We start from the raw sequence: 21,488 nt of genomic DNA, 5'->3' as shown, positions 1-21,488 counted from the left end.
AGGTATATTCAAGTAATCTTCACTCAGCAGAACTTTGATCACAATTGAGTAAGGGGCAGGGGGATCTGCTCCATGAGAAAAAAAAAGCCTCTTTTTTTTTTTTTTCTGGGATTTTTCTTTTATATTGTACATTGTACCTTAAGGGTAACAGCTGCACAAAGACTATCTTTCAATATTTCTTTGGTATCTTGACAATTAAGCAGTTCCAATGTATCTTAGGGATTTTCATTCTAATTCTGTGCCTGCAGACTTATTTCTCTGAGTTTGTTTCCTATACGGGGAATATGGTAATATTAGTAAAAGGTCTTCAGTTGCGGGTGGGGTTTTTTGTTTTATAAAAATAAAAGTATTTGGAATAACCGGAGCTTAGTTTTTCTTGACTCTTTCTTCTAGATTATCCCAATGGTATCCGGCTCACGTCAGCTGTTCCAGGAGCAGATATCAAAGTACTAATAAATTTCAATGCACCAAATCCTCAGGACAGGAAGAAGTTTACAGATGACTTGAGGGAATCAATTGCAGAGGTTCAAGAAATGGAAAAGCACAGAATAGAGTGTAAGTACAAAGGTACATATAATAGAGCATTTTCAAGCTAATCAAAGAAAGAAAATCTTGAGTATGTGTATAACCTATTAGAACTTTTTAAAAGTTCAAAATAATGTGAGGTTTTTTCATGGCTTCGATTCTAGAAAGAGGAAAAAAACAGTGATCTCTTAAGGCCCAGCCAAGTTCATTGACTATTATTTACTGCAGTATAGCTGCAGTGGCGATTTAGCCTGGACAAACCGCAAATAGCAATGGCCAAAGGAGAGATGGGTTTGTAATTCCTAGTATAAATTCCAGTAAGAATTTTAGGGATAATTTACTCCGAAATTCTTGCTGATGGCTGTTCAAATAAGTTTCTTCTTCATTTCTGTGTTCATATTCCTGTATTCTCTCAATTAGGTCACCATAGTACAAATTGATGTATTTTGCTGGAAGTTACGTGAGTGTCTAAACATGGAATTTTATCTTCTGTTTTTGCAAAAGAGGAATAGCCTTTCATCCTGTATATTGTAGTATAAAGCTGTTAGTACAGGGCTGAAGTTCCTTTCTGGCATTTAACAGTGTCAAAACGAACTCTTATCTATTATTCACAACAACAGGGGACCACATACAGAAATTGTGATGTTACCATCTCAAGAGATACGAGTTGCAAATTGCTTCTCTTTATTTCAGCTGAGCTAGAGAAGCAGAAGGGAGTGGTGCGTCCCAGCATGTCTCAGTGCTCCAGTTTGAAAAAAGATTCTGGCAACGGGACGCTGAACCGCGCGTGCCTGGACGACAGCTACGCCAGCGGCGAGGGGCTGAAGCGGAGCGCGCTGAGCAGCTCCCTGCGGGACCTTTCGGAAGCAGGTAAGCGCAGACACAGCCCCGCTCGCCCTGGGCTGGCACAACGAGGCATGCTGAAACTTCAGCTGTTCTAAACATACTCCTCTTTGGTAGATCGTATTTAATTTCTGTTTGTTTTTTACCCTTGTTCTATGAAGCAACCACTATTTGAAAGCTTTTAAACCGTTGTAGATTGCTATATATACTTTTAAAGGACAGTGAAGTCAGAGGAGAAATCGTAAGTGTTCTATAAAAAAAAGGTTGGCTTGTGCTAGGAGTAACCCACTTAGTGTTCCTTTCTTTTTTTCGTCCCCTTTGCTTCTTCCCCTTCATAAAATTAGCTTAGAAAGAAAAGAAAAGAAACTGGTCTCTGTGTAATGACCGCTTTCTGTGTATTTTGTGCTCAAGTGTACCTGTGTTACCACATTGATGAATGAAATTGAGTGAAGCCCTGCTAAATTCTGCCTAGAGCTATGTCATGCAGATACGGTGTGTCCCTGATGCTCTTTTATTGTTTTGTAACTCAAGATATAGTTCCCAGTTCTTGCAAAAGAGGTTGTTGTGAAATACTATTGCCAATTATAAGGAAGCCCTAGTAGAAAAGAATACTGATATCCCACAAAAACACAGATGCGCCTTAGAGATTTATTAACTGAATAATATTGCTAAAGACTGGAAAGGAGTGGTGGTGTGATTTTTTAGCCAAAGAAAAGCCAGGGGACGTTTGGTACGTTTTTATTTATGGTTTGCCTTGGTAATACACAACTGGCACACCCATATAGTACAGGCTACCACGGGTAGTAACCTTGTCATTCAGTGTTAAATGGGATTCCGGTCATTTGCAAGAAGTCATATCTAAACACCATGGCCACTATTCAGAAAGAACTTTTGGGGATAGCAGAAACTATATTTTTTTTAATTATTTTTTTAGTTCATAGTCTGTGTTACATGCTCTGATTTGTTCTTTTAATTGCAGTGACGATTTACAGTATAGTCATAATTTCAATACTATGTATATCTTTGGTAGTAGACACTACATGTCTCTTTCCTTTTTTAACTAAAGAAGAGCTTTTTGCTATGCTGCAATAATAAAACTGTTGCAAACTGGAATTATAACCTGTGTTTTGTGGGTATATGTATGTGCATACAAATATGTAAAAGTGAGCTCTTTCAATTATTTTATTCTCTGTTTAGGCTTTCATACTCATAGGTCCATTTGCTTCATTAAAAAGACCTAGCACCTTGATCCAAAATCAGGCTGAAGTTGAATATTGGTGCTTGTTTGGCTTCAATGGACTTTAGATCAAGGCACTAGTCTTCCCCACTATCATATCTCTGAATTGAGGATACTTCCATCATCCTCCTTTGTTGTTTTGGTTTTATTTCATTACAATGAGAACTAGCATATTGTTGAATATGTGAGTTCAGTGGGTATCTGTCCCCAGAAATGTGATTTCTCATTACTTTTTTTCATCCCATGGGAATTTTTCATCCCTGTCTTTCAAACATTGCCATATATTTAAATTCATGTTTTGAATTTTATGCAATAAACAAGTATTTCTAATCATGAAAACATTTCACATTTCAACAGCGCATGCCTACAATTGGCGTGCTTATTACTAAAAATAACCTTTTTCCATAATAAAAAGTAGAAATCACTCACGGACTGCAGGGTTTATCAATGAGTTTGTTAAACCCAACTAAACTTAATTGTAACTTTAACAAGTTGAGAATTATGGAGAGTTTCTGTTTGCTCTTGTGCAGTGCAACTGACCTGAGAAATTACATGCCTGTTATTTACTTTGTTATTTGGTGTCATTTTAATCAGATTATACATGTCTTTTTCTGCCTCTTCTCAGTGAATAGCTTGCATGTGAGGCTGCTTTTGTTTTAATATAGGACAGATGATTCATAGGAAAACAAAGAAATCTCTTTCCGTTAGCGAGACACTGCAGCTCTCCAAGAGTATGGAGTTAGGTTGCCTCAATTCTTCTGTTTGCGGTTGAAACACAGGATCAAAATGAGGAGGAACAAGAGCAGCAGGACTGTGTGTGGCTGTGTGTCTTTCTGTAGGAAAAGGCATGATAAAAGTGGATGCTCAAAGAGTTCCTTTCTACGTTTGAACAAAAATAAATGAAATAAACATGAGAAAATTCCCAGGTTGCCTATTTATGGAGTAAGGCAGATAGTTGTCCAATGAACATTGCAAAAACAAATTGAAAATTTTAAAATATTTATTCAGTGAGGGGGAAATCTGATTGAACAGCATTTTGGTTGCATAGGTGTATGTCAAAACTATTTAAGAAAACAGTCTACTACTCTCTACCAGATATCACAGTAGTAAATGGTGGCTGTGGAAAGTGACTTTAAACTTCTCTCTTGGAAAAGTGTGACGACTCATAAGCTTCTTAGATCTAGTGAATGTTGATACTCTGAATGATTCTGACTCCTAAGCTGTAAACTGTAAGGAAAGGGAAGATTTCTCTGTCAGGAAACAAAGTCAGGAATCGCTTTCTGATGGTTGTTCTTCCATGCATTTACCACAATAGCTTAAATCATAATTGCAAAAAGGATGTGCATGAGGCTCTCGTGGTTTTAAAGATAGCATTGTTCATTGTGGATTGACAGATACATAAAATTATTAGAAGACAGACAAATTTTAATGTAGTTAGGCTGAGTTTTGCGGGGTCCGATAGAATTCTGGACATTTCACCACTTACTCCATATACAATTACATGATAAGTAGGTTTACAGAAAGGTGTGAAGGGTGTGAAGTCTGTCGTGGCCATTAGTGGGTGGGAAGAATGATTTGGTGGCCGAAGCAGAGCATGGAGGATCAGACTGGTTGCGTTTCTGATTCTGGATCTCTCAGGTTTCTTGACGGATTTTAGGCTTAGTCTGCATTCCAGTGACCTGGAGTTGCTGGGGGACCCAGTGCTTTCACACTGAGTTTACGGGGTGAGCACCTGTGGAGCTCCCACTTTATTCTCCCTCATCTTTAGCCTGTAAAGTGGAAATAATATGTACACACTGCGCTGGTTTAAAAATTGTGTTTTTTTGGGTTTCCCCAGTAATATACAACTGGCACACCTGTGTAATATTGGAATCTGCACAGAAGTGCAGGATGGTGTAATGGTTACTATTTAAGTTGTGCTTGTCTCATAATCCTCTAGGCTATCTCTAAACAATCACAGACCAGTAGAGACTACTGGAAAAAAAAGGCTGAAACAAAACCATATAGTAGTTCCAGAATTAAAATAATGCTATTTGTATATTGCATATAATCTCAGTCGTCAACCTTTAACTTTTTAAATGTTTCTACCTTCCAAAAAAAGCTGCCTTTTTTTTTTTTCTTCACAATTTCATCATGTATTTTTTTTTAATTTTCTATATGCCAAAATGTAATGGAAAAGGCTGTGGAACTTCTCGGCATTGTAATCCCCTTAAAAAGACCCTGAGTTCATGCAATTACAGCCTCCCTTAATCTGTCGAATCCATCTAGGATGGGCTGGGGCAGTCCCTGGGCTCTCTCTGATGCAGGCAGGGTTACTCGGTTATTTTCTCCTTTCTCTCCCGTGGATTTTGCAGCACTGTATAGGGTACTCACAGGTTTTTTCTCCCTTTTTGCAAGAGCTTTCCAAGTAGGGAGAGATTTTTCCCGTCTCTTCCCTTGTCACTGTTGTTATATTTCCCATTCTTCAATGGAATAGCAACAGTAATGGGTATGATAGAATTTCCTGCTTTTTAAAAATCAACCAGATTTGTATGAATCAAGTCTTTTGTGGCAGGCGTATGTTAATATCAAACCGTTTTACGAGTATGTTGTACCAAGATGCCCCACACTGTAAATAAACGCCATTGTATCAGCAACTTTTCTGTCTTATGGAAGAGACAGGGTTTTCCAGTTTTGCCCCCAAAACCAACGTGAAAATAGGAAGGTTACACAGAGTCTTTTTACCCTGGAAAGTGGTCTCTCTAAAGTAACAATTAGAGCATATCGTTTAGATAATTTTGAGCAAGTCAGGTTGGGTAAGAGCTGTAAGCTCAGTAACCAGATGGTTACAGATTCTGCTGCTGCGGGGAGTATCCGTTTTGCAGCCTTTGGAGGCAAATGTAACCTGTAAGAGCTGCTACATTAGTTTGCTTTACTGACCTTTATTTAGAACTTTTTTCCAAACTTTTTCCCCCAGACATACAAAGCCAGCTCATAATACAGTGTTTAGATATCCATGTAACTCACTGGCGTAGAACAGGGTTCCAAGAAACAGAGGGCAGCAGTGAGAAGTATTTACACTTAGTGTAATGATCTGCACAGCTGTGAGATCGGTTTCTGCAAGGTAGAATGGATTTTTATGAATGAAACTCTATATTTTCTTTTGGAATATTTAAGTTTGTAAAAATATTTTGGCCATTTACTGTTTCTGCTATAAATTTGGAATATTCTTAGTCCTATATAATGCATGTACATCTATGGGACGTATTACAGTTATGTAAGTTAAAGATAATTTCTGACAAGGAATATTCATATCTAACATCAATGAATTGTTGGAATTAATCAGAAAAGATAACTGAAATATAATTTTATAAAATTAAATAAAAAACCACTCTTACATCATTACAAATTTCAAGCAGATCAGAGTAGATTGAGCAAAACTGATCTTCAGATTTGATAAATACCACCGTGCTTTATATCGCAGCTGTTAATTATTAGGTGAGTACAGAGCCGTGCTTACATACAGTTCTGGTCGAGAGTCACCGTTTTCTTGAAATGCATTTGGATGCTCTAGGGAAACATTTTTGAGAGGGGAGAGCAGAGAACAGTCTCGCATAAACACACCTTGGCAGGCTTCCTCAGCAGCTTTCATATCGCGCTGTAGGCCCATACAGAATTGGGTTCCATTTGTTTTTAAGAAACTAAACAAAGTGGTCTTCATTGTGATAGCGCCTGTCTCAGGGAAATTAAAGGCATTTTAAGTAGGACTGTCTGTTTGGTCTTGGCTTTGCTAGTACTACTTTGCCCTGAAGTTACTCTAAGCAAAAATCTGTCTCTGTCCGTAAATCCTGTGTAAATACCGTGTTCATAGTTACTTTATTAGAGACTTTGCCATATGCAAAAGGCATTAGATTTTCCTGTTTTCCTTCATTTTTGGCCATGTGTAATGGCTTGTGGCAACTGTCAGCCTTATTTGCGATATTGACTGCTAAGTTAAGAGATGGCAATCCTCCTCTGTGTTCTTGTATTGGCAAGCAAGTGTTGTGTGTTAATCAGTACTAATCCTGTTAGCAAAGCAGAAAAATATCAAAGCCTGACTAGCAGTAAAAATAAGAGATTACCAAACCCAGTTTTTCTTGGGGGCTTCGTAAGATAGTACAGTCATGGTTTTGATGAGGCCAAAACTGCAGCAGGAGATGAACCGCCAAGCTTTTGATAAAGAGCCTCTCTAGGGGAATTGTTCAAAATTGCAACCAATTTAACAAGCTGAACAAAACACCTTGACCACAAACGCCTTCCCCTCAATTTAATGTCAACATAGAGGGGTTTGTACTGGACAGTAACTCTCGGTGATGAAGAGAGAAATGTTCTAGTAATCTAACCAGAACTGTAGCTCTTAAGAGAAACTTGGGTTGCAGGGCAGCATCCCATGGCCAACCAGGTCACAGTTCTGCTTATGGATCCCATAGGTGGTATTTTTAGATGACACTGATCTCATAAGATTTAGGGATAGTCTAAATTGGTGTATGAGAGGATATGTCAAGAAGAAAGGGTGAAGCTCCCAGCAATCACTGTTGTGTCCCACTTACCAACCGGTCCCAAAGTGCTTCTCTTTAGCTCTGATACCAGTTGCCTTTTGGGCTTCTGAAGGTTCAGTGATGCTGAAACCTTCACATTCCTCTCCAGTTCACCTGTGACAGTGTTGGATTCTGAAGGCAGCAACGTACCAGCGCAGGGTGGAGATCGTCTTTGATATTTGGCCTTGGAGGAAAGCAAGGAGGAAGCATGGAGAAAATTTAGGTTTCTGAAAACACGCAGATTTTAGAGAAGCTTTGAGAACCTGAGTGCTCTTCAAAGGTTAGCTTTGTTTATACACCCTGCTGCTAAAGTATTTGGAAACATTGCACGGCAATTTTCAAGAAGCTATCCTTGCAGAAACATCTATTTCCACTGCAGCCATACGCTATTTTCCTTCCTGTGAAATGAGAGAGAAAATCTGGGATCCTGTGTTCTATATATAGCTACTGACATATTCTGGCTCTTCAGGCGGACCGTCGGGTGTTTTGTGTGTAGTTCTAGGCAAATGTCTGGCAATTTGAGAATATGGGAGAACAATTCCATCATACTTAAAGCACTGCACAGCTAAACAAACAAAACCTAGCCATAATGTCAAGACAGATTCCAGATTTATTGATAAAAAATTAAGTTTAGTTTTTTAAAACCTCATGAAAGAAGATAATATGAAATCCACTGAGGTTCAAAACTGAAGATGAAATGATGAAACTGATGCCCCTCACCAATCCCCCACACTGAAGTTCAGAATACGCCAATATTTTGTATTTAAATTAATAGCACCCCACAAATATATAGATATGTTACCAGTCTTTAAAGAAAGAAACTTCACAGACAATTAGATTCCAGGAAATTGGACAATTTTAAATTGTTGCTGGTCAACACCATAACCATACAACTAGATATAGATACTACAAGACATGTACTTTAAGAGTTGTACAAATTAAAAAAATCACACCCCGCTAATGCTACTTGGATTCACAACAACAACACCTCTTAAACATTAGTCAGGTACAGAAACTTAATATATATTAACGAATGGCCTTAAAAGTCGCGGTTTCTGCCGTAGTAGCTGCTGTCCTGGTGCGGTGCCACGTCCCCCGCAGCCCCTCTAGTTGTGTGTAGAGCCCCCGCTAGCGACGCAGGGCCAGCAGCTGTTTTTCACCCGGGTCTTGTCTCAGTCTCTAATCTCTGGTGTTGCATGTCCTGGGCAGGCAAGCGTGGGCGACGCAGCAGTGCAGGATCGCTAGACAGCAATATGGAAGTAAGTAGGAAGTTCCTGATGTCTAGCTGGATGTGATGATGTGCATTTCAAACCTTTCTTTTATATACATATTTTTTTGCTCTTTTTTCTTCTAACATATAACCTGCCTGCCTCAAATAAAATGCATGCCTAGGCTACTCACTCCGTATTCTTCCAGCTTAAAAAGCACTGACAGCTTGTTCTAGACCAATGCCATTTTTGGTTTGAGCTAACCTTGTTCCCTTTGTTCCTGCAAGCATGGTTCAATGAATATGATGTGTCCTTTTGCCACCATTTCAGTCTGGTCCCAGCTTAAAAGCCCACTTGCTCTTTGTTACCAAGTACACTGTTCTTGCTGTTTGATATTTAGCTACAACTATTGACTTTCATGCTCAACCATTCCCATTGCTTATTTTCAAGTTAAATTGCTAAATGTATGCAGTCATGACACCATGGAATTGCACAGATGGGGCATGGGAGGAAAAAATTCCTAAGATAGGTGAATTCAATGTGGATTTCATGAGATTTCATTCATCTTCAAACCATTTATATATATACTGTTCATGTCTCTGAATTCAGCTTGCAGATTTTTTCTCTTTTTTTTTCCCCTCCTTTTTTTTTTCTTTTGTGTTTGCTTAGGTAGATTGCAGTTTAAATCTAGCACACTTTGCCTAAGTACTGTCGTGTCCCATAAGTCTTTTTAAAAAATACAAACCCCAAACTTCCAGAAATTAAATACACCATTCCAGGCCAAATAAGGTTGGACCGCAGGTCAGAAGAACACAGTCACATAGAAATGTTAGTGGCAAAAATGGTGTGGTTCCATTTAACACATAATCCAGAGGTAGGTTCGAGAAGCAGCACTGTGGCATATAGTAGTGGAAAAACTACTATTAAAAAAAAGTTTAAAGTACTGTTTTGAAATCTGAATTGTAACTGTAATATTTGCTGCTGTGTGTTTAACTATTTAGGTTGAATTTAATGTAGTTTTATTTTTTGTTGTAAAAAGTCAAGTATGGTATTTTTTACAGTACTTTAAAATGTTTTTTTTCCTTTAAAAACACACTCCTAAGTCTTATGTTACTCTTCCGTGACATTTTTCTTAATTAAAGTCATAGCATCTGATATTAAAGTACTGAGAGAAAAAACACCTGATGCTTAAAATATCCCAGGAAGGGCATGAATGCCTCATTGGCAACTTAGGGAAGGTGGAAATAAATTTTTTCCTAGAACTCTTAACGTAGTCCACCCATGTGAACACTGAAGGAGGAGTTGTGGGTCAGTGTGAACTTTTCCTTTTAAACCTTTTAAGATTTTTTTAATTTTTATTTCTATTAATTTCTTTTTAGGGGTCCATCATTAGCAGTCCTCACATGCGCCGAAGAGCTACATCAACCCGAGAGTGTCCATCTCGCCCTCACCAGACTATGCCTAACTCCTCCTCACTCCTAGGTTCCTTATTTGGTAGTAAAAGGGGAAAGCCACCTTCCCAAGGCCATCCACCATCCGGCTCATCCCAGCAGGCTCCGCACCCTCCAGCAATCCCCCACCCGCAGCACCCCCAGCACCCCCCCGCCATGCACCACGCAGGGCCAGCCGAGGGGCAGGCGCCGCACGCCCACCACGCGCAGTACTGCCACCTGCAGAACCCACCGCCCTACCACCACCACCACCACTACCACCCGCCCCAGCACCTCCAGCACCCGCACCAGTACCACCAGCACATGCCCCACGCCCAGCACGCGCCGTACGGGCAGCACGGCCACGCGCAGCACGGCCACGCTCCCCACCCGCCCCCCGGCCACGCGGCTCACCCCCCGCACGCCCAGCACCACCACGGGCCCCCGCCGCCCCCCGCCACCTCCGCCAGCACTAAGCCCAAACACAGCGGCATCAGCACAATAGTCTAGAGCGGCCCGGCCCTCCTCAGAGCTGTAGTTTTCAACCAAGTTACAAAGGCACTTACAGGCAGCAACAAATCAGAGCGTCAGTTTTTACCTAGACAGACAATTTAATGGAGTTGCGTGAGCTTACAGGCTTGCTGTCACCGAATAAAATAATTCAAGTTAGCACACTCAATACTGGTTTTACTTATCCACTCGACAGACACCATCTGGTTAGTTCTTATTTCCAAACTGCCTTGTAAACATGCTGCTTGCTGAATATGAGTAAAGCTACCTTTTACACCAAATCCCTTGACAGTTTTACATGCATCATAAAACCTTAGTCTATGAAAAAAGGAAAAAAAGTGATACAGAACCAAGTGTTGCATTCTTGCTCTTTTGTTGTCAATGGGCAAAAAAAAAAAAAGTAGACCTGATATGGTTGATGAAAGTACATAAGTAAACTTTATATAATATAAATATATACATATAAATATATATATATATACTGTATAGTTAACATTTGTGCTTGGAAAGAAATTTTTTCAGTCCTCAAAACTAGCAATATAGACCTTACAAGGAATTCCACTTACTTGATAGGACAGTATAATAGATGAATAGTATATGAAAGAGTAGACCAAAAATATTAAACGTTAGAAACAAATTTCAGACGTTTCAGTATTTTCATTGAGAGTCCTCTGGACTTGCTAAAGATTTCTAAGCAATCATTACTAAATGTGCCAAGTAACATAGCATTTAAATGTTGTAGTCAAATACTGCTTTGTATAAATCCTTATTTTATTAACACGATAGTATCATACGTAATCAGTATTATAACTGCTCTGCTATTTCAGGTAAGCAAACTCGTTAAGATGCAGTAATTATACCGTAGCAATGTAGGATGGCCATTTACCAGCAGTTGGTCACATGAATTCTTAGACACTTTAAAGGCTGTGATAACTGTGAACTTACATGATCCACATTTCTTTTGTATGCATACGATTTAACGGACACACATGAAGAGTTCCAACAGGTGCATGTATACACTGCAAAAACATTCATCTCAAACATGAAAATGGCAAACTTCCATCTTTCTCAGCTACTTTGTTTCCTGTTCACCATAATTTCTCATTTTTACCCCCAATGAAGCTGAATTCTAGTCAGAGTGTTTCCAGGTGGAAGTGCTCTAAAACTTGAAGGTTTGTTTTAGAATTTAGTATAGGGTTTTTATATAAATATATATTTTAAAAAAATGTAATTCCATGTAGCCATGTGCTAGCAACAAAGTGGCTTCACCATTTTTACTCATCACATTTGTTAGTTTGAAAGTACCCAGCACTCAGCAGGCTGAGTTTATGCTCAAACCCTCACTTTCATAGTCCAGTTAGTTGCAAGACATCACATAAAAACAGGCTGTGCTGTTGTTGCTTATGTGTTGTAATCAAACCATTTGCAAATTTATATACAATTTTTATCCCCAAGTCCTGTACAAAGTTATACATGGCGCCTACTTTGTAGTTTCAGCATTTTGAGCCACTGCAAGGACTTTACACCTAAACAGTAGAGACAAAGGAATCACAACTGCAAAACTGTACCAGCCTAAAAGCAAACCTTGAAGAGGATGAGCAAAAAGTTCCAGTGTGAGATGGGTAAAAGTAATAAATAATAACAAGCAGTCGATTTTCTATTTAGCAGTAATACCATTGTCAGGAATAATGACCTGAGGACAAGAGGGTGACTTTTCGTATTGGCTTGCTCATGGCATCTCTAATACTGGGGGGGAGGGAGAAGAGGTTGAGCCATTTTTTCCCTTTCATACCATTGATACCACAAGACCAGCAAAACTGCGAACTGAGCACTTTGTTAACCTCCACAGAGAGCAAATACAGCAATCTAGAGTTTAGCCTTTTGTTTAGAGCTGTCCACGTTTGTTTCACACATGTGCAATACGTTTTCCCCTTCTGCTCCTTCTCCTCTAAATTATCGTCATGAAAAGAAAATAAAATTAGTAATGACGTTATTATTTTTTAAGTATCACTCATACTATTCTAAATTCTGCGGCTTACCTTGAGAGGGCTCCTAGGGGTCCCCTGAGGCTCTGTTCCTTGCAGTTTAAAAAAATATATACTGTTCTTATAAGGGAAAGTAGAACTGTCTGCATGTCATCTAATGTTATTAGTGTGAGGCTACACTCTACATATTGTATATTTGCAAAATATATCAGTGTTACTGTTGATATTAGTTGAAGTAAAGTGATAACATATTTCAATATGTAGACTTTTCTTCATACATCTGTACCAATAGTAGAGTCTAACTGTAATTTATAGGTTGTTCCAGAAAAGATAAAGAACCATTCAGGTATAAACATCTTTCAGAAACCGCATCTTTTAATTAAAACGGAGGTAAGAATGCTCCTCTGCCCTGAGCGACAGAGCCTGTACTTGTTTCAGATGCAGAGTTATAATGTAAGTAACATTGCCCGTGTATGGAATACAGAATATGCGGTAGCAGTGGAGGGGAAAATCTGACTCTAGCTGCATTAATTACCAACGAAGATGTTAATCTCCCAGATCTGCGTTTGCCTTATGTTTAAAAACCCCTTTCATTCATTTAAACTAGAATTACGCGTAACTATTCTAAACTTACACAGTAAGCCACATTTTCATGCTTGACCACTGATTTTCCATGTGCAATCAGTGACATATCCAGGAGACGTCACAAATGTGCATGCAAAAAACCCCATTTATACGTGATTTTGTGTGCACGCGGGGAAAGCCGTTGTGCCTGCCCTCCAGGTGCGTTAAGTTGCATGTGTAAAATCACAGGTCATTTTGAGGCTAGTTCAAAAAACAAAACTGGTCCTATAAGAGCACAGTATTTGTAAACTCGTGTTAGTTCAAGTCAATGAGGAGAAACAGTGGACTTGATTTTTTTTCTATTTTTTTTAGACTCTGTGTTTGTATGTACTTTAAACAAACAAATGTGTCTTTGTGTCAGCATAACTCTTTAAAACTTTGCTGCTTGTTTTGGGTTGTAGTGTAACCTCTCTGACTCCGTCCTTGATTAACGATTGCTTTGAGCAGTGTGGGTCATGCCTAGAATAGGAAATTGATAGTACTTTAACACTGCGGGTGCTTAAGAAAATTAATTTTTTCAGCCTGCCGGCAGGAGTACAATGGAGAGGGTTTTTTCTCAAATGCATTTGCCAATTAAAAACTGGTACAGAACTGCATAGGGTGACCATGTTTCTCTTTTCCCATAAATGATGTGGCAAACTAGTAATGCTGATCTGAAAAAAATGAAAGGGAAACGTAAAGAATGAAGGTGTGGCAACAAAAATCTTTTCTGGGACAACAATCAGTTATATATATTTGGGATTTTTATTTTTTTAAGTTAAGAATGAAATGTAAAACAATGTAAAAACAAAATACCGTTCATCCTAATATAATGTGCGTCTTGTATTGCTAAAGAAAAACACCCCAAGTCTAACATACAGTGTAGAATGATTTTCCCATCATGTACTGCATGCAGCAGAAGCCTCTTGTTTCTTGCTAAAATGAGCTGAAAGACAGTCAGCAGATATTTAAACAATCTCTAGGTGTTGACTTGCTGTTCCATATGAAGCTGTGTGTTTTCTGCAGTTAAGCATGCATTTTGCTGTTCCGTTGTAAAATACCATCGCACTTCTTGCCTGCAAAATGGATTCTTGTGTATATATTTAAAAGAAAAGTGGAACCAATAACAAGATTAAATTTGGAAAAGAGAAAAGGGGGTGGTGAAAATGGGACCAGTAGGGGGAATAGATAATTCTCTAAATTGTACATAGTGTGTAAATTAGTATTACTATAAGTCTGCAGTCACTTTGAGGTTGCCTATCTCCTGCTAGGAACTTAAATCAGCTTTGAGTTGTATTAAACTGTTAGAATTAGGTCTTGAATGCAGACTCTTAAAGACTTCAAAAAACATTATGCTTACAAGAAGCTTCTGTTCTGGGGAGGCTTGAGACCCCTTTTGTAACTATGGGGAAGAAAGGAGTGCTTTCATTTTAATATGCATTCTGTTTGTAAGTAGTAACAGACCCTATTGATGTAAAACTATAACTGTGATCATGTGGAGAAATCAAATAAATCATTTAAAACTCTTTGTTTCTCATTTTGTGTAATCCAAGAACTTCAACTCTTCAGACTTGGAAGAAATTCCTTCCAACGGTATCCCGGCCCTGCTCAGGCAATGGGATTTCTGCTGCTCCAAAGGGGCCAAGAGTTCAGTCTTCGTCTTAAATTAAAGATAAGTTGGTGGAAATGGTGGTCAGTGCTGTGGAGGCTGGGATCCCTTCTCAGTAGCTTTTGATTGGTGGTACGATAAAGAGCAATGAATACAAAACCTAGATCTGCAAACAATGAGAGGTAACACTGAAGAGGCTTTTTGGTGTACTGTTTGTCAGAACATTCTAATACTGAAAAAAAAAACCAAAAAAAACCCACCACGAAAACCAACAGTAACTAGATTTTGAATCTTCTTAAACATGAGCTATCCGGCACATTCAGCTGCTGCTGTTCATCCTCCGGCTGTGCCGGCGCCGCAGGAGCTCGGGTGGCTCGTCGGCGTTGGATGGAGCGTGGAGAGGAGCTGCTGTGCCGCGGAACCACCGACACCGCAGTAAGTGACGCCACCGCACAAGGACTGGCCCTTGTACCTCTATTGCTTTGTTGTGCGTCTTAATTCATGCCACAGAAGGATCGCTACACGGGCACATTTGTCGCATGGGGCCTTCACAATATTTGATGTTACGCTCCTGCCGTTATTTTTGATAATAACCTGTGGCATACTCAGTTGTGTTGGGTTTGTGCATTCCCAGGGGATTACAGTGTGTCTGTAAAGCCTGCTAAAACTAACACTTAGCTCAATTCAAACTAAATCCTGTGTTTGCTTGTTTTTTCTATGAATTTTAGGAGATTCTTGAATGGTTTTGTGGGAGTAGGCAACTATGACCTATTTCTGACTGGCTGCAATTTCAGGATGTACATCTTGAGCAATGATTTTTTTGATGGGTAAGTATCCATTTATCGCTAGATGCTTCCTGGGAGCCGTGCAACCCATCGGAAGGTAACCGATGCCTCACAGAAACGTGCTGCTACTGGAAATAGAAGAATTGGCAGTGAAGTTCTTTACTGGTACTTCTATCCCTGTTTTAGAACTTACGATTTTAAGAACTTTGATGCACCTTCATTTTGAGAAGGCTGAGGGTCTGTCTTTAACTCTGAAGAGGCTGTAAATTTCGTTATAAATCTGGTTTTTGTTTTTTTGTTTTGCCGGGCTTTTTTCCTGTTCCATTTTAAAAGTAGGACCTAAATAACAGGTCTAAATGCTGCTGCTTCCTACCTAAACTAAAACTAGGTTGAAATCATTTATGATCTGGCACTACTGAAGAAAAATAAATAGCCAAAGGAACCTCAGCAGCAATTGTGGTTTGTGTGATAGATTTGCACCAGTGGCAGTAATGCAAGTAACTGAATTTAAAAAAAATTAAATGTAGCTTAATTGTGTGATAGTCTAATAGCTCACAGTTGTTGATGGGGGTTTTTACTTTTTAATATCCTTATTTGTTTGAGATGCTCATCTTAATGGAGTTGCATATTGCCTTCTTGCTGAGGATGAGCAATCTTGCCCTAGCATTAAGAAAAAGGTCAAGGTTTTCTGTCGTAAATTGCTACTGAAAACCACATATTTTGCAAGTCAGAACTCTGATGTTGGAAAACTTTTCCTAAACTCTGTCCTGTTTGTGCATTTTAGCTGTTTGTGTGCGTGTATCGGTACACACAATAATCGCAGGAATGAACTGCCATACGACAACAAGACCCTTCCAGCTCCTCCAGACAGCGTACTTTAAGAGGGGGTTACTTTCCAGGTATTTTCCGTATTATTTTAGTTGTAATAAGGAAGTGCAGTATTGAAATGACAGGGAAATGAACTAAAGAACCTCATAGGTTTTACTTCAGAAATATGTTTTATCTGTATCTCTCTTCAGGTTTTTGTTGACTTAAAAATCTCATGAATTCTGTTTAACTTTTTTTTTTCCCAGTTGGCCTTAATGATTGCTTTTCATTCAGGAGTTTCATAAAAACAGGTGTAGTATCATTTGGCCATGTATTTATTTGGAGTATACCTAATAGTTGTGTGATGTTTTCCTCATCAGCTACAACCTGAGCCCCAAGTATTTTTTTTAATTTCTCGCACAGTATCACAGGCCCTGGTCACACAGAGTCCAGAATATCTTCCACACACTATGGCTTATCCCTCAGCTTTTCAGATTGAGCTTGAAACATTAAGAGGACTTCTAGGTTCTTCTTTACAGTCAAACGGTCACAAGGTATCAGAATTAGGATGCTGTTAGGATTGTGGAATATATCATATTTCAGCAGGCGTATGTACTGACAAACGTATTTGCATAAGATGAACAAGGTACTTACAGAAACATGCCATAATAAATCTTCACGGGTATGATAACTGCATTATATATGCCTTTTTCAACAGGATTTTTAGCCTATTTACTAGCCTCTTAGTGATTTCTGCTGCTCTGTTTTGTTGATATAAAATTCCTAGAGGGGAATATAGCACAGCTGACTTGAATGAACTATCTAAAATAGACAAATGATGGGAAAATGCTTCATTTTAGGTGTATTTTTAGTAGGTATTCTTTTTGTTTCCTATTCTTTCAAAAATTAAAGCCAAATCCTGTATTACTTGGCAAAATTAAATCGACTGCAGGATGAGGCCGACCATGAATGCTATAAAATACTTCAATTAAGATCTCTGCTTGAAGGACTTCCTAAGCTCATTAAGATTTAAATGGAAGTTGTGTGAGTGATGCTGACTTGAAACCACCACTTTTTTCAGCTGGTTAGATTTACTATTTTTACCATATGTATAAATGAATATTTTTAAGGATAAAATGTTATCTTTAAAATCCCCTTTATTTAGCATTTTTGCAATAACTGAGATGTGAAATTAGCATCATGGTTCACAAGACACAGCCAGCTCAAACAAATCACACAAGCATACGATTTGTCAGCTCCGTTGTAAAATGACATACACAACTTCAGCTTTTATTTCTCCCTATTTAGGCATAGTGATTTAAACAGGTATATATTATGGGCATGGAAAAGATAATGTGTCTTTAATAAGCTGAATAAGGTAAGTTCCTTCTAACGCAAATGAAATGTTATGCATGCATCGTGACAAATGCTTTCTCTCTACAGCTTCCTATTTCTGCTACAAGATAATACATTAGCAAGTGTTTGACAAAGAAATGGGCTTTAGTTTTTTGTGTAGGGAAATGGAAAAAGCGAAGGACTACGCAGGTGTTCTGGGTTAGGAGGCTGTTATTCAGCAGTGGTGTCACAGCTGGAAATTAAAGCAGCTGAGCATTTTCCTCTTCCATGAGCTCACCATATGCTCTTGATTGATTATTGTTTTCATTTTACTGGCTAATATTCCTTTACATCCGTCTCCAACAACAGAGAAGGACATTTTTATTTAATGATTCATCCTATATCTTGTCTTTTCTATCTTTCTGGTAATCCTGTGTCTCTGCTTCTGTCTTGGCCCTTGCCCCAGGCTCCAAAACTTCTGTTGTGCTTGAAAACTTGAATTTTTAAGAGCAGTGACAAGAAGTAACATTTCTAGCTCAATGAGAAACGTGTACTGAGTATTCTAAGTAGGGCTTTAGGCATCCTAGGTGTTTATAGCCCTAAATTTTCACAGCATTTCAGCAATTTTTAAAAAGTCTTTGATTATGTGCTATAGCAATTTGTAACTTTTCAAAGCAGCTTGCATGTATATTTTATACATAAGGGTTGAAGAAACTTTGTTTCTACTCTTTCGAATTTTTTTCTGCTACTGCAGCATTCAGATTTCTGGATTGCTGGACTATTTCATGACCCTGCTCGCATACTTGCAAAAACTGCCAGCACAGCTTCATGCAAAACAGGTGTCTGTATGAGCAGTGAATGACAGGGAGGCAGCCTGAACAGCTCCTCTTGACTGTGAATTTGAAATAACTGGAAGAAAAAGCTGGTGAAAAAAAGCACTTGCATTTTGGATCATCTGTTTCTCTTGCCATATATGAGAGGAGAGAAACAGATGCCTCATCTGGGATGAAGCAAATTATTGGACTCAAAAATTATTAATAAAATGTTCTTGAGATCCTGGAGCTCCTTCCTTGCTCTCTAACAGCAGACTACCAAATTTATTTTGGCAAAGAGGCTCTTGACCCATCTCCCTTCTGTATTCATTAATAGTGCCAGGATGTGCTTTATGCAGTTACTGCAGGATCTTTTTATAGGCGCCCTTGTTCTCTCACTTATCACTGTCATTTTTGTGTGATAGAAACCCTACGCTATCCAGGCTGGCTTCCTGCTCTCCATCCACAAATGTGCTCGTACACAATTCCACCGGAACAGCTGGTTTCCTAGATTGAGAGCTTAGGTTTATCTCCTTCACAGAATTATACTTTATTTCAATACGATGCTTGGCCTGTTTTCTCTCTCTTGAGAAACTGAAGCGTATTCGACTGTAAAGAAAAAATTGTAACCCTTTATTATTTGAAACGATACAGTTTAGAAAATAAAATACGCATAATTTAGTGCTTCCTTTTTATCTAACATGACAGAGCTAATTGACAATTTGCCTATAAGTGTCACCGTAAGTTGTGATGAATCCCTTTCACTCACTACATGTATCCGTTTCTTTTTCAGGTACTTAAGATAGCCTCAGGTACTTAAGATAGCCACAGTACAATAATTCTGGATGCAGACCAGCTTGGACAAATGTATTTATACAGTCACGTGTTAACATCTGTGTTTCAAACACATCACATTACTTCCCCAGCATGTAACCAGGAGCAAAAGTGGAAATACCAGTTCCTGCTTTCACCTTTCCGAAGATCTCGCTTGTAAGCCAACTTTTTTTATTTTTAATATTGAGAGACTGGAGAGGTGATGCAATGAGGACATCATCACATGCCCACAGGGAAGACAGTTATGAATTTCAAGTGCAAAACTTTCTTACCCACTGTCTGATTGAAAAGGAGAAAACAGCAATTGCATAAAGGGAGGAGAGGCTACTAAAGGAATTGTATGTATTTTCCTGGAAGTGCTGCAAAGACTGGTGAAGAGTTTTAAAAAGTAATTTAGACCTACAGTGGCACTTTTTCAGTAAGTAAAATATCGGTATCTCAAGGAGCTAAATATTATCAGATGTTTATGTTATCGAATACTATTTTTTAAGCAGCTACTGAAAAATATGGTAGAGTAGAAAGGAAAACTGTAGCATAATTTCATTATACTAATTTACTGATCTATATCTCTTGTATTAATTCCTTCTCAAGAAAGCAAATCCATATGGAATAGACTGCAGTCGACATGACTGTGGCAGTCATGGTTGATCACAGGATGTGAGTTATGAAAAGCTGTCTGACAGCTGAGGAATTAGCTGGTCCAGGAATGTAGGGAAGAGTGGTCTAACAATTCCAAAGCAAGCTGAAATTATATGAACATGTGAGCAAATGTGGAGTGGCAGAGAAAGCAGAGATGAGTTGTAAATAAAAGAGGGGAAAGAAAAAGGTTGGGCATGTTGCTGACGCAGAAGGCAGATTTTTTTTTCCTTTTTTTTTTAGCAGCATATTGTGCAGTTTTGTGCAATGAAGTTTGAAGTTGTTTATAGGTCAGGATGGTAGAATTAAGTTGCAGAGAACTGCAGCTGCCAGGAGTGTGCTTTCAACTGCGGTTGTGTGGGGGGAACAGAATAAATGGTGTGATACCATTTGCATCAGTGCAGAAACAAAGTGGATTCTCTATGTGCAAGTGATAGCCTGCTTGTATTTTCATGCTGTGAATATGCTGTCATCCACTATGACTCGTTCTGCAATGGGGAAAAAAATGAGGGATTTCTTTAGGATATGCTCACAATACCGTTCTCACGCATAGGGAATGAACACACAGGGTGGAGTGTGCTGGCTGCTCTTTCAGGGCTTTTGAACTTCCTGATGAGGCATCTTTTTCCTGCTGTTTCCCAGCCGCCCAGCCTTGTTTGCACTGTTTGGATCATTTTCTTCAAGAAGTCTTTTACTGCACTCTTTGTTTATCCTTTCTTTAAAGCTGCCTGATCACCCCCGCTTTGTACTGACCTGAACCAGTCTGACCTGTCTCAGTAGAGCGTGGCCTCAGCTTTAGCACTTGCACCCCTGCATATTTAGTGTGGGGAAGATGTCAGGGACCCACACCTCTTCTGCTGACCCCTCCCTGGGGAAGTCCCAGCTACCACAGCTCTCCCAGCGCTGGGACGTGGCCCTGGTGGGGCAGCGCCCTCTCCTACACTCCACCATTCCACCGCAGTGCCACACGGGTTCCCTCTCAGTGCCTCCTGCTCTGTCACCCCCATGTAGCATGGGGCTGAGCAGCAGAGCAGGCCTCTTACTCTTACCATCCATACCATCAGCCAGCTATAGATATAACCACCCTATACAGGCAGGAACACGGTATCACTCCACCCCAAAGCCTGTCAAGTGCTGGAGCCATCTCTGTGAGCCCCACCCTTTTTTAAAAAACTTTTAATTTTTCTGATAGGACTAGGTATCAACTCTTGCTTTTCCACCTTTCAAAAACTAAAAGAAGTTGGACAACTTAACCAGAAATGAACACTGGAGATGAGAAGCTCAGGATCAGTCCTGGTGGTTGGTACTCCTGTATTCCTGTAACGACGAAACTGTGAAATTATTGTAATCTTACGGAGAAGCAGGGTCCTGCAGGTAGCCTTTCCTATCTGTTGCCCTTCTCAAAGGGCTAGCAAAGGGGCTGCCTTTTATCTCATAAATAAGGTGCCCATGTTTCCTACAAAGACAAGTAGTTGGTACAGATCATCAAAAACTCACCCTTCAAGAGACTGTCACAAAATGAGCACTTGGCAGTTGCATCTTATCCCCAGTTAATAGTTATAATTTATGGGATCAAGGAGCCCGTGAAAAGGAAAACCTTTGTGGCCGAGACGGGTTTGTTTCCTCAGACTTCCACACATTTGGGCTTGATACCGTGGCTGACTCACCAACCAATGTGTGAAATCTTCCTCACCTCCTCCCAGACGTACAGCATGACACACTTGGTAGCTTTGGCTTCAGTCAGCCTGCTTGGTGTGCGCAGCGCTCTGACGG

The 21,488-nt window shown here is 39.4% G+C and overlaps 1 protein-coding gene across 4 annotated transcripts in view; it reads left to right on the top strand.

Annotated features, from left to right (window-relative positions):
- Positions 1 to 14,393, top strand: part of IQSEC1 (IQ motif and Sec7 domain ArfGEF 1) — a 332,002-nt gene extending 317,609 nt beyond the window's left edge. For 3 of the 4 annotated variants that reach the window (XM_065642481.1, XM_065642479.1, XM_065642480.1), the window contains 4 exons: positions 394 to 555; positions 1,219 to 1,395; positions 8,371 to 8,420; positions 9,749 to 14,393. In XM_065642481.1, the coding sequence (XP_065498553.1) occupies positions 394 to 555; positions 1,219 to 1,395; positions 8,371 to 8,420; positions 9,749 to 10,309 (950 nt within the window). In that variant the 3' untranslated portion in view covers positions 10,310 to 14,393. The remainder of the gene's footprint in view (positions 1 to 393; positions 556 to 1,218; positions 1,396 to 8,370; positions 8,421 to 9,748) is intronic. The other variant, XM_065642482.1, reaches the window with a different exon arrangement.
- The last annotated feature ends 7,095 nt before the right edge of the window (positions 14,394 to 21,488 follow it).

This window comes from Caloenas nicobarica, chromosome 11, assembly GCF_036013445.1.
Source record: "Caloenas nicobarica isolate bCalNic1 chromosome 11, bCalNic1.hap1, whole genome shotgun sequence".
Classification (NCBI taxonomy): Eukaryota; Metazoa; Chordata; class Aves; order Columbiformes; family Columbidae; genus Caloenas; species Caloenas nicobarica.
Note: the sequence above shows the minus strand (reverse complement) of the source record. Positions and strands in the feature narration are given on the sequence as shown.